This window comes from Chelonia mydas, chromosome 2 (assembly GCF_015237465.2).
Source record: "Chelonia mydas isolate rCheMyd1 chromosome 2, rCheMyd1.pri.v2, whole genome shotgun sequence".
NCBI classification, from domain to species: Eukaryota; Metazoa; Chordata; order Testudines; family Cheloniidae; genus Chelonia; species Chelonia mydas.
In genome coordinates, this window is record NC_057850.1 from 38,810,942 (window position 1) to 38,825,087 (window position 14,146).

The 14,146-nt window shown below is 38.8% G+C and overlaps 1 protein-coding gene across 17 annotated transcripts in view; it reads right to left on the minus strand.

The window, feature by feature from the left end:
• Positions 1-14,146, minus strand: part of VPS13B (vacuolar protein sorting 13 homolog B) — a 914,031-nt gene that overhangs the window by 445,470 nt on the left and 454,415 nt on the right. For 12 of the 17 annotated variants that reach the window (XM_037892214.2, XM_027818377.3, XM_037892216.2 and 9 more), the window contains exon 21: positions 3,762-3,909. In XM_037892214.2, the coding sequence (XP_037748142.1) occupies positions 3,762-3,909 (148 nt within the window). The remainder of the gene's footprint in view (positions 1-3,761; positions 3,910-14,146) is intronic. The other 5 variants (XM_037892217.2, XM_043539292.1, XM_043539291.1 and 2 more) reach the window with 1 other exon arrangement.

The following is a 14,146-nucleotide window of genomic DNA, read 5'->3' on the forward strand; positions in this document are numbered from 1 at the left end:
TTATGACAACAGTATAATCAACTTCAGAACACACACTGTGGCTTCATAATTAGTTACAGAACAATCTCTCATATCAATATTACCATTAAAAGCACACATGTATTATTAGAATAGCTTCGATGTCTTGTGCAAACAAAAACTCCAATAAACTAAATTCTTGAAGTATCCTTCAAAAGTGGATTTTCTTCAGACAAGAAAGCATACTGAATGAATATTTTGCCCTTTTTAAATCGATTTAATTCTTCAAATACGAGACAGCTAAACAAAAGAGTTTCCTTTATTAGTTTAGTATTCATAGACTCAGATATTAAGGTCAGAAGGGATCATTGTGATCATCTAGTCTGACCTCCTGCACAATGCAGGCCACAGAATCTCACCCACCCACTCCTGCGATAAACCTCTCACCTATGTCTGAGCTATTGAAGTCCTCAAATCACGGTTTAAAGACTTCAAGGAGCAGAGAATCCTCCAGCAAGTGACCCGTGTCCCATGCTACACAGGAAGGTGAAAACCCCCCAGGGCCTCTTCCAATCTGCCCTGGAGGAAAATTCCTTTCCGACCCCAAATATGGCAATCAGTTGAACCCTGAGCATGTGGGCAAGATTCACCAGCCAGATACCCAGGAAAGAATTCTCTGTAGTAACTCAGATCCCACCCCATCTAACATCCCATCACAGGCCATTGGGCCTATTTTACCATGAATAGTTAAAGATCAATTAATTGCCAAAATCATGTTATTTCATCATACCATATTCATTCTATTAGTGTCTATGTGATAAAAGCTTTATAAAAAACATTTCAAATCCGATTTTTAATTGCCAATCAAACATTCAAAATCACAAAAATTTCACTAGAAAGTTTTAACTCTGTGTCTTGTAAGTGTGGAATCATGTAATTAGCCACAAGAGAAAATAAATGTTCTGAAGCAAAATTTAATTTATGATGCTGACCTATAGCAGAATACTAGAAAATATATATTCTTAGTAATAGTAAATAAAGACCACATATATGTGAAATAATGAAGTGGCCTAAATCTTTGAACAATTTTCAAATGTTTTCACTATCAATGATGTCATAGCCATATCTGTAATATCCACTGTAAAGGCATATTTTCTGTCACTGCTCCTTTTCAAATGCATAAATTCAGTAACAAAATAGCAATTAAAAAGCACTAGAATTAGAGTACCAGATTCTGATTTCAGTTATATCAGTGAAAAACTTGAGTAATTCTACTGAATAATTGGAAAAATACACACACACAGACACACAGAGTTATTATATATACTTCCTTCCCACACCAATGTTGACACATAGCGTGGAAACCATCTCTTCCATTCATCTCTGTCGTTTGTTGCTGCTTCCATTTGCTCTGTGGTGTTCACTCAACTATCCTGCCTTTCCTGTTAAGGATTCTTTTTAAGGTTTCTCTAAGGCGGGGTCCCCAAACTTTTTCGGTCATGCCCCCACCTTACCTGGGCTGCGCCCCCACTGGGAGCCGGGGCCAGGAGTGGGACCAGAGCTGGAAGCGGGAGTTGGGGACTGCTGTGGGGCCAGAGGTATGGCTGGGAGCAGAGCCACAGCTGGCCCTGGGGCAGGGCTGGAACAAGGCCAGAGCAGAGCAAAGGAGGGGGGGAGCTGACCCAGGCCCTGCCCCGCCCCCCATATGTTCTTCCGCATCCCCCTAGGGGGGCGTGCCCCACAGTTTGGGGACCACTGCTCTAAGCAGGCCCAGCTCTAGGCACCAGCGTTCCAAGCAGATACTTGGGGCAGCAGTCGGAAAGGGGCGGCAGAGTTTCCGTGGCGGTGGCAATTCGGCAGCAGCTTCTCTCTCCTGCCATCCGCGGCACCAATTCGGCGGCAACAGGTTTTTTCAGAGCTTGGGGCTGCAAAAACGGTAGAGCCAGCCCTGGCTCTAAGGCATCCTCATTTCCTTAAATCAGTTCATATTCACTTGACACGCTTCATGTGGAAATCTGTGTGTTGTCATCCAAAGTATATGCCCCAAATATCTCCAGCACTCCCTTCTGATTCTGGTGCAAATGAGCTGCTCGTTGGTGATATTTCAGATGATTCCATATTTCCACTGATCAAGAGGGCTCTTTTTCCCCAAAACTTCATTGAACAATTCTGTCAATTTCATTAGAAGGGGGTATCAAGTACTTTTAGCATTGCTGCTGTAATTTGATCATCCTCCACTGCTTTGTTATTTTTCAGCTCTTTGACTGCAGCCTTTGCTTCTGATACCTCTGTTGGATCAATGTTAATGTCAAGCTGATCAGATTCACGTTTCATCAAATCCGGTGCTGTGGTGGGGCTGAGTCTACTGAGTACTTCTTTGAAATGCTTTGAGTATCTGTTTTTCTGTTCTACCTCAGTTGTAAGCATTTTTTCATCTTTGCTTTTTATTGGTCATGTCCTGTTTTGAAATTTTCACACAGAGTTTTAGTCACTTGGTAAACAGCTCTGTGGTTTCCTATCACAGCAGCAGTTTCAGCTGCTAGCTCTGCAACATAAGCCCATCTGCTGCACACTGATGTGGCTGCTGGTCCCAAGCCCAGGTAAAGTGGGGAGGACTGAACACAAGGCTAACAATTTGGCTTTGTAGAAACATCTTACTGGCTACAGAAATGGAACCAGGCTACCACTCTGTTAAAAATTAACTCTGCCGACCCCTAATGCTGCATGACAACCCAAAAACTTTGATGCTAGCACAAGAAAACACTTCAGAGTTGGTTACTGGAACATGAGAACAATGTTTCAAATATCAAAGATCTCGGCGATCATGAGGGAGATGGACAACTATAAACTTGAAATCCTGGGTATCAATGAGAGCAGATTGATAGGTGCAGATAACAAGCACTTAAAGCAAAAGAAGAAACATCTCATTTACTCAGGTTGTAGTGACAACAAATCTTCAGAGGGAGTAGTGCTCATTATAACAAATTCTGCAGAAAAATCACTCATCAACTGGGAACCTATTAACCAATGCATCATTTTTGCCAGATTCCAAACCAGATTCCTAAAGATGTCAATCATATAGTGCTGACAGAAGTACATAGCAATGAGGACAACGATAAGTTCTATATGGAATATACATCAGTGTAAATGAAGGCAGAATTTGGCCCCGTGTATTTTATAAGGATTACTACACTTTTTAAATGGATAAAATCAATTAGTTGGCTTGTGTCTTTTTATAATAACTGAAGCACGCTATGATGGCCTAGAAATGAACAGATTGTCATGTCTGTTGACAATCAGTAACAGCACACTACAACATAAGCATAGACATTTGTTAACGACCACAAACTACTCCAGCATTTAAGTTTTTGTTAAAGACAGAAAACAAAGTGGTGGCTAATACATTTTCCATAACTAAGTGGAATTGAAAGTACTGCATTGTACTTTATTTAAACATAAGACTTCTTAACAAGCCAGAATGAGATTATGTAAGTAGTCCCATTAACAATATATATCAAGACAATCATTAAAATTCTACTGTAAGTGCATCTCCTTCACCCAGTTTAGCAAGAGCACTGTCTGAAAGAGCATGGACCTCAATATTAATAGCAAAACAAGAGGCAAATAAAATGTGTTTTAGAAATGAAAAATCTGATGATTTTTAATTACATAAATTGTAAATTAAATGAACATTTTAAAATGAACTGTTTAAGTCTGAAAAGTGTGATGCCGCTAAAAATGCTTGTGTGTTATGTAGGGGTGGAAAGACGAAATGGCTAGATTCAATTAAAAAGAGAACGTACCTGTTACAGTTTTTGTTTTGACAGGGCTGCTGGCATACTCAGAAGCTTGATTTGACTGCTGCTTTGCCAAAGGCGTGCTTCCAACTGACACCTCGTCCTCTTTTTTTCTTGTTACTGACATACCAAGGGGAACAGTTCCTACAGGCTGCTAGAAACAGGAAAAAAGCAAGTTCTACATGGTGACTAATTCAGAGACAATGAACATATATGATAGAACATTACATCATCATAGAAAGTGTTAAACTGTTACTTCCCCCCAAAAAACTCCTAGAAAAATAACTTGAAATTATAATTCAAGCACATATAATGTAAAAAATTTGCAGACTGAACTCCTTCAGTATGTATGAAATAGATTAAAATCCTGAAATGTTTTTAGAGACAGATTTCTGCATGCAACTCTTTCTTTGTTCCTGAAAATGCTCTGAAATATAAAAATGTCAAAGACAGTAAAATTGTAATATTTTATCTGTAAACTAACCAAAACTTAAATAATACATTTGGACAAATGACAATGACCAAAGAAAGACTGAAGTCTGGATGTTTGAGGGTCCCAGAAACTGAAAGATGTTGGTGTGAGATATGAATTCTAAGACATTTTAATAAATAATAATAATAAATTGTACAGTCCTTTATATACAAAGCAATTTACAAACTTTGACTAATTAAGCCTCAAAATGCTGGATGAAGTAAACATTATTATTATTTACACAATGCCATGTGTATACCAGGTGCTTTATAGCAAAAAAAAAAAAAAAAAGGATGAAATCTATAACTTAAATACGAAGGACCACCTTCTTACAGTTACTAATGTTGAATAATATCTTATTTCTTGGGCAGTCCAAGTAAAATCAATGAAGCTACACATGAAGTAAGATATTGCTTAATATGAATAAGGGTATTAGAATCCACTCCTAAAGTAAGTGTTAGTTTCCCATTTTATGGAGTGCAGAAACAGGTCCAGAGAGATTAAATGATTTACCCACAGCCAAACAGTGAGTCAGTGTCAGTGCTGAGATTAGAAAACAGAGTACCTGGCTCTAAGTTTTGTCTTCAAGCCATCAAGACACATTTTCTTTTTAATGTACGTTATTCAAAAAATCAAAATGACAGGACTGTGGGTCATTGCTACAAAATTGATCATTAGGCTCTTTAAGTAAATAGCCCCTCAAATTGTCTTAGAAGCTACACCATAGCTGGCAACAGTCGCTGGGAAATAGGAGATTTTTTTTCCCAATGCCTGACCATTAGTAGGAGAGAACTACGACACATTCCCAATGCTGATTTTGCTTTTGTTTATTATTTACAGATGATACAGTTTCTCTGAAGACCAGACAGCAAGGTTACACATACTTTAATCAAGTTTTTTGTTGTTGTTTAAATGTGTTGATATCAGAGTGATAATGTAATTCATATAGCTGAGAATAAAGAAACCTCACACGTTGCATGAGGAATCTTTGTGGGAAACAGTTTGTGTGAGGCAGGGGTTATGTGCTTGTAAATTTCCCCCAATGGAAAACAGATTACTGAATTAAGCAATGTGCATACACACAAAATATCGTCCATGGACGAGTGACTGCTAAACACCTTTAATTATGCTTAGGAACTCCACTAGGAAAATAAGTTAGTGTAAGAAAAACAAACGACTCATCAGAAAAATCCAGCATCTACTGAGGAAGTAGCATGCTTTAATTATACCCCAAAGAAACCAACCTGAATGCACCTACAGTGGGATGTGAGACAGAAAAGAGCAGCCCCACTGCTGTAGACAAACAGAAGACCCCAGGATATGCCAATCAGACACCAGCCACGCACCAGAAAGCCCTAAAAGTCACTCCCCCTAGCAACGTAAAAGGAATTTTCAGTCAGCATTGAAAAAGCAAGACAAGGGTTATGCCATAAAGTTATTTTCCATACGGAAAGGTAGGTCAAAGGAAAATTTGTAAAACACACTTTTGTCAAGACACTTTTAGTAATACTGCATTTCTCTTTTGAAAATTTAGCCACTTATCCTTTTATGACTATTTTATATGGCAAAAATGATTGCACCTTTCCTACTGCCTACTGTTGAGAATCTTTTCCTTCTACAATTTGGCATTTCTGGATATGACATGGCAAAGAGTGCTGGCATGCCAAATTAAAGCAATGTCTTGGAAAATATGACCAGAGACTATGAGGCACGATGAAAGTACAGGCTGGGAACCGACTGGCTAAGCAGCAGTTCTGCAGAAAAGGACCAGGGGATTACAGTGAATGAGAAGCTGGATATGAGTCAGCAGTGTGCTCTTGTTGCCAAGAAGGCTAACGGCATATTGGGCTGCATTGGTAGGAGCATTGCCAGCAGATCGAGGGAAGTGATTATTCCCCTCTATTCGGCACTTGTGAGGCCACATCTGGAGTACTGCGTCCAGTTTTGGGCTCCCCACTACAGAAGGGATGTGGACAAATTGGAGAGTCCAGCAGAGGGCAATGAAAATGATTAAGGGGTTGGGGCACATGACTTACAAGGAGAGGCTGAGGGAACTGGTATTGTTTAGCCTGCAGAAGAGAAGAGTGAGGGGGGGATTTGATAGCAGCCTTCAACTACCTGAAGGGGGGTTCCAAAGAGGATGGAGCTTGGCTGTTCTCAGTGGTGGAAGATGACAGAACAAGGAGCAATAATCTCAAGTTGCAGTGGGCGAGGCCTAGGTTGGATATTAGGAAAGACTATTTCACCAGCAGGGTGGTGAAGCACTCGAATGGGTTACCTAGGGAGGTGGTGGAATCTCCATCCTTAGAGGTTTTTAAGGCCCGCCTTGACAAAGCCCTGGATGGGATGACTGAGTTGGGGTTGGTCCTGCTTTGAGCAGGGGGTTGGACTAGATGTCCTCCTGAGGTCTCTTCCAACCTAAACTTCTATGATTCTATGAAAGTGGTATGATGGAAAAAATTGTCTTAAGAGACAAAATCTAGTTCTGAACCACCATTAGACATGTAGGGAAAAGCATCAAGACTATAATAGCAAGAGAAAGATGGAAAACATTATGGCCATATATTGAATGCATGAGTACTGGACAATAAAACAGCTGTTTCATCTTTGCTCTCCAAAATCAAGCCTGATGCTGTTGACGATGCCCAATACAGTCTTGTCAGTTTTTTGGCAAAAAACTACTGGTTATAAGTATGCAGTAGATGAAAGATCAATGTTGAACTGGATAAAAAGGGATTGTCAAGATATTGGGGTTTAGCCACAAACTGACATGGAAATTGTGGCTTGGGAAATAGCAGATGACAACAGTACCACAGCTGTATCAGATGATGAATCTGATGGGAAAGGTAATGATGCACTCAAGTGTTACCATCAGCATTTTATCACATCAAAAATTTAGAGATAAACTCTACTGCACATTTGTTGCTAAACCTAATTGAGAACCAACCTTTTGATTACTAGTAGGTGTTGTTATAGTAAGGGTAAACATACAAAAGACTTAATATAGCTATGAAAAATTATAGCAGCTTTTTACACAAAGCTGTACCACACTAGGGAACACTGCAACAAGAGGCAGTGTACTGAAACAGGACAGCTGGCAGGACACCTTGTATGTTACAAAGGGAGAAAAAAACCTAATACCACACCAATTTTTCTGCTGATCTTTAAAAAATTTGTCTGGAAATAAATGAACTAAAGTTCAGGGAACCTGAAGTGTATTTATACTCAGTGAACTAATGTCATAAAAATGTTTATAGCCTTATTGAATAAGAGAGTCATATTGATGTAATTATAATTATTTTTGTTTAATTTTAAATCTTATTTGCCTCCCCTCTAGCTTTTCCTGCTTTTGTCCTGGTTGTAGTAAGACTTCCCTTCCCCAGTCAGTGACGTAATATATAATACTGTTGCACTTTCCTGAAACTACAAATGTTCCATTGGTTGGAGTACACACTTGCAGAAGTTGCACAGAGCCTGGAGAAAAGCACATGAAGTCCCATACAGCTAGCTTGTGGGGAATAAGGGACAACTGTCTGTAGACCACCACCTACGCGGCCAGAGCAGCGATCCTTACAAAGGGCTTCTTAGGGAACTGCTGATGTTATCAGTAGGTACGGGACAGAGAGGGAATTATTCTTGCAAATAGGTAAAAGAGAAGAAGGTGACAAGAAAAGAAAAAGGGGTATAAATGATCCAAGACTGACCTTTTTTTCAGTAAGCCTTTCACATGTTTTAATAAGGGGGTAACTACATTTCTTTGGGACAGTGAAGATCACAAAACCATTCTCAGTTAAGAGGTTTGGTTGTGACATGTATTAATCCAGAGTCCGATGACCATTAGGAAACATTACATAAATCTCTTTGATAAAGCTTTTCCATCTTAGCCAGAATGATATTCACATCAGACATCCCCTCTCTATCTCATCCAAAAAAGAACCAATAAACTACCCCAAGCAGAACTTTTTATAACACAGAAAGGGAGAAAAACCAGAGACTCCACGAAGTCCACTGGAAACTTCATTATTGCTAATCTAATTAACCTGGAAGGATCTCAGATACTACAACAAAAATTTCTCTAAGCGTATTTAATAGCTATTGAAACTATAAAAATGGTGCCCATTATACAGTGCTTTTTGAATTGTTTTAAATGCAGAAAAGGTTTCTTCTGGTCATAATTTCTCTTACTTCCTCTCCCCTTTGCAGTAAAAGAGAAAATTCCATAGGGTCATTTAATATACAAATTGTTCAGCAATATCTTTCTAAAATTTTTTATATCATGAATAATTCCTATCTTTTACACCAATGACTTCAGCTAGCTCAACTGGGAACACGAAGGAGGAAGTTCTAAGAAAAATAACTGTCAAGACTAAAATACGTGCAATGCTCGTTTTAGTTTTCAAGACCAATCATCTGTTCGTGACAGGAAAAAAGTAGCCGGCAGTAGGCATCACTTAAATCTAAATGAGCACATGGAGAATTTTAAAGAACTCTTCTGGAAAATCAAAACAGGGCATAAATAATAGATTAGATTTAAAGGTTTGTTTTATCTACTTAAAAAATCATACTTCACTTTACATTTTTTTAACCTCACATTGTTATAAGTAACTCCTAATGTTTTAATAACCAAAAGAGATTTGAAAAAAAAACCAACAAGTTCTCTATCTTTTCCAGTGTCTTAACTTTGTGTATTAGATAGTACTTTGGGCATATTCTGTTCCCCTGCTTGTCCTCCAGAAATCATCTCCCATTTTTATTTGTATAGGTTTGTCACACAGCCAGAAGGGAAACAAAATTAAAAAAAGAAAAAGGTGATTTGCAAAATTCATTGACTTCAATGGGACTCCATGTAGGAATAAATATATGCTCATAAGTAACTGCTTCCAGGTTGAGAGTCTATGATTGGAAAGACTTAAAAGATTAATTGTAGAGATAAGACTTTCATACAACATTGTCATAAAAGAAAAATAAGTGCACCAAAGGCTGTTCTAATTTTTGTAATTGTTTTGCAGTCACATCACTAAGTAAAATCCAGCTGCAAGGACACTGCTAACTTGAAAGCCACCCAATTTAAAAAAACTGAGATGAACATTATAATCGTGAGACTGAGTGCAGTTCAAGTTGACTGTATTCTTGTAATTGGACTTTACTTACTCATGAGGGTTCACATATTTCCTCAGGAAGCCACAAGGAAGTCAGTGAGAGTTCCTATGGGATAATTATATATTATGATGTATTCATTCTGACAAATAATGTGCTTTTGGCCTTCACTCCAGCCTTCACATATACTGGGGAGCAAAGTGGGGGGAAAAAAGAAAAAGAACATAAAGCGCTGTAGTCTAGTGTTAGGCACACTAAACAGCAAGCCAAGAGCCCATGAGTTCTACTCCTTTCTCTTGCACTGAATGCTCTTAATATTTCTGTGCCTTTCACAACCCATACTATGAGCCAGGCTTTCATACCTTGTTTGGGGTAACTATCATTCACCATTTTACAGATAATTGAATAGAAACCAGGAATAGAGCTATAACAGAGCCAAGACTCATTGACTTTGCAACATCTTTCTGCATCACCTTCTAGCAGCTACACATACAGAGGTTTCTGACTGTGAGTATTTCTGTGCAAAGAGATTTGACTCTATCTCAAGTGGAAGAGGCCACTTTTACATTCAGAGGTACTGGATTCAGTATACACAGATGACCCAAACAGGACATTGTTACATTTATTGATGCTGTCTATAACCACTGGATCAGAATCCATTCGCACAGCTACAAATAGAAACCAGAAATATTGATGCCCAGCATTGCACTGCTGTCTCACAAATACTTGTGCAACCCACTGGCAATGAGAGTGCTATAGCACACTGCATGAGCTGGTTCACAAAGGGAACAACAACATATATCTCCCCCATTACTCTTACAGCTGTAGTATAAGGGATCTGTACAGTAGGTCTGAAGGTTGTGGGTTCAAAACCCGATGATGATTCATGTGAATATGACAAATTTTGCGTGTATGTGTAAGTAAAAATTAGTGGACACAAGAGTAATTGTTAGAAAAATTTTATATTGGGAAAATTGTATTTATTAAAATGAATATGAATCTTGGTTTAATAATTTGTTTTATTGTTGCTTTTGCATTATTTGTATTTCTTTAATAGGAGCTGTCCTTTTAAGAATAGGGTGTGGAAAATGTAGAGCGTGTTTTAGACTGATAGCAATGTGTGGATGATTTTAGCAGTATGTCCAGAGAGTGGAAGCCCTACCTACATACGGTCCAAAAAGGATTTAATAAAGTTATCTTTTCAGAAAGCAAACATAATTATCAAAGTATAACATTAACGGGGATTGGATGCCTCAGAACATTGCTTTGGAGCTATGGAGCCTTTCACCTGTAGTAATCTGGGAGCGTGTGTAGTTCTGTAGGCAAGTTAATGACAGAAAGATAGGAGTGGTGACTTTTGATTTGTAAAAATCTACAGAATAATAATTTCAATAGTGTCACTGTTTGCAGTGTGGTAGATGAGACTTCCTCCCCATGGCTTCCTGCTCCAAGTCCTCCAGCTGGTGGAAATTTTGATAATATTGTCGGAAACGAGACAAGTTGAATATCATTCAAAAGCCCTTCTCCCACAAACACAATGGTACCAAACACGACAAACCTAGAACAATTATGTAGCTATATATTCAAGAGAATGCTTAAAAAAAACTTTTTTAAATTATACTTTAAGAAATTCTTGTCAAACATGCAGCCCTCACAAAGATAAACTGTGGCCCTCAGTTGACAGTACTGTGTTATCAGTTCAGTCTCAGAAAATGATACCTGCTTAATTTCTTTAATGTTACAAATTACTATAAAAGGAAGGAATGCGTCAAGTTGATTTGGCATCATTGGCAAAAAAAAAGAAGTGTTTCAGTGGTATTGATTATCAACTTTATTTACTATGACAAGAGTTGTACTGAGGCACTGATGAAGACACCAGCATCGTGCCAGAAATTACTGGAATCCATCCACAAACGGTATGCACATAGTTACATAACATATATTACATAACATAATTATAATGCCAAAATAATTTATTACAACCTTCTCGTTTTTACTCTCATCTTGATCATTTTTAGGAATCAATGGAAAGACAAAGAGTAGCTGAATCTTTGAAGAATACTACTGTGGAAGTCCTGGTTAAATACTTGGTAGCACCTTACAGGCTATAAGAAATGCATGAATAAACTGAATTTGGCGAGGTTGGAGAAGATGTACATAGAGCATCAGGAAAAAGTTCAAGATGCGAAGACAACTGCCAGTTGTGGGCGAGAATCACCTTATCCTAGGTCCCCTGGCATGCGTTTCGAGAAGAATACCTGCTTCTTTTGCAGTTGTCCAGAAGCCCAAAAGTATCCATTAAGCACAGTTTTGACGCATAAGACAGACTTGAAACTGTATGAAGCAGTCATTCTTAGCAAGAATCTTGCATGGAAAATAAAGGTAAGTGAGTGCATTGACCCAAAAGATGCCCATGCATACGATATTGTGTGTCACATCAAGTGCTACACCTATAACATATATATTGTGTCAAAAGGTAAAAGCATCAGAAACCAATACTGATGTTACCACTGTAAACTGTGCAACTCATCTGCAGTTCATAAATTGCATCACAGAGGTCTCAAATGGATGGAAAAGTGGTGGCGATGGGTGACGCAAATGGTAAGTACAGATAAATATGTGCTTTGAATGGGATTGAAGAGGAACAAATGCTTAGCAGAAAAGCTCTGAAAGCACTTTTTGAAGATGAACTGTGGGATGTGGATGTAGTTTTTAGTAATCCTATCCACAGAAATGAATCACAGCGCATATACTTACAAGCTGCAAAAGACGTGGCGCTATCCAAAGAGCTGATGTCAACAGTAATATGAAGACTGTTTCCAGATGCTAAATGTTTACGGAAAAGCATTGTGTCCTGCAGTATGTGGGAGTTTCAGGGATCCACAGTTCACACCAAATCTGAAAAAATAATACTGAGTGACCTGTTTTTCTTTTTTTAAATGGTGTATCTGTGATCACAGTGACTTCAGCACCAGCAAGCATGACAGTAAGCAAGTGGAGCACAAGGCTGCCATTTTATCACAAAGCCTTATGTTCGAGTGCTTGAGTGAAAGGCAGGTTTTCAACACACGCATGACAACTGTGAGGCATATGCACAATCTACCACTACAAATGGCTGTTGGTTTAACAATTCATTCCAAAACCTGTAGCAAATTCCTTGCGCAACTTATGCACAGCATTTCCTCCTTCACTGACTACAACAAAGTACTCTGCCTGGAGACTGCAATAGCAAGCAATGTTCTTAGCTGCATGGAACTGAATGAAGGATTGTACATTCCCCAGTTCTCGTCAAGGGAAGGTCTATATTTTTGTGCTACCAATAACTTAGACTTCTTTGCAGATACAGCAGATGGCACAGGTACTCTTCATGCTACTGTTATGGTCTGCTATCAGGAGCATATTAATGGAGACTAGTCCCAGCCTCAGGTGTTGTCTGGATCAGCAAAGAACTGTTCCTTGAAAGCGCTTCCTGACTTCATGACACACATACTTTCCTACCATGTCCAAAAATTCTGAAGCCAAAAACCCAGTTTTCAATAAAGTATTGGTTTAATTGACTAATGCACTCCAGAGGTGAAAAATAATTGAGTATGGCTTCAGATGAAGAAGGAGAAGATGTACTCTCAAATGATCTGGATATCTAGGACATATCATACCACATCTTTTCAGGGAAAAAATACGTTTCAACATGGTCAGCTGCCAGAGCAAATGACCCGTGTATACATCCTGCCAGTCATACCTGCTGGCCCCAATGATCGCCCCAAAGAAAACTTGCCACCGTCCAGAGGTGCATTTACAGGTGCTATCAAGAAGAGGATTATCAAGCAATGGAATGAGTGGGATGATCGAGTGCATTCAAATCGATTCTCCTCTATCGGGCATGAATGGGTCATGCAGGATGGACTGATGTGAAATACCATGCACTGCCAAATCAATCCATTAGCTAATCAATTGCTTGTATGCAAAGACCAGGTGCTCACCACCCTGCAAATGTTTGCCCAGCAGCCTGCATTGTATTGATATGTGCAAGTGTGGCACAGACAAGAATCACTGTGACATGTCTAGCAGTGATGCCCTAAATGGAGATGACGCTGATGATGACTTAGATGAACAAATGTTTTAAGTCCTACATGTCAAGGCTAACTTCCCTTCGATTACCAAAAATAAATTTCTTTTTTATGCAAGCAATGCATTCCTGTGTTAAAATATAATTTAAAACATTGATTTTTAAACTTTTTTTTAATATATAACTACATAATTGTTCTAGTTCTGTCATGTTTGGTACCATTGTGTTCATAGGAGAAAAGGCTTTCAAATGAGATCCAACTCATCCCTTTTCTGACACTTTATTATCAAAATTTCCACCAACCAGTGGAGCTGAATTTGGGAGACAGAGCAGGGGTCAGAGAGACAGCAAATCTCACCTGCCATGGTGCAGAGGGTGACACCTCTGAAATTATGATTCTGTAGGTTTTCACTAATGAAATGACACCTTCCTTACCTTTACATCACGAACTTGCCCACAAAATGAGATTTTACTATATTATGCTCCCAGATTATAGGTCACTAATTTGAATCCTGCCCATCTCTGGAGATGGGAAAAGTTGTTCCCATCTAATGGATGTTTGATAGCCCCCAAATAAATTGAATTTGGCAAGTCCCAGTTCCATCAAAAACTTTGCACTAGATTGTAAGATATTCATGGCAGGGATTTATCCCTTACTATATTTTTGAACAGTGCCTAGCAAAACGATGACCCAATCTCCTTTCCCAAAGTCCCTGCCCCAACTCCGTCCCCTCCCTGCCCCTATTCCTCCCCCTT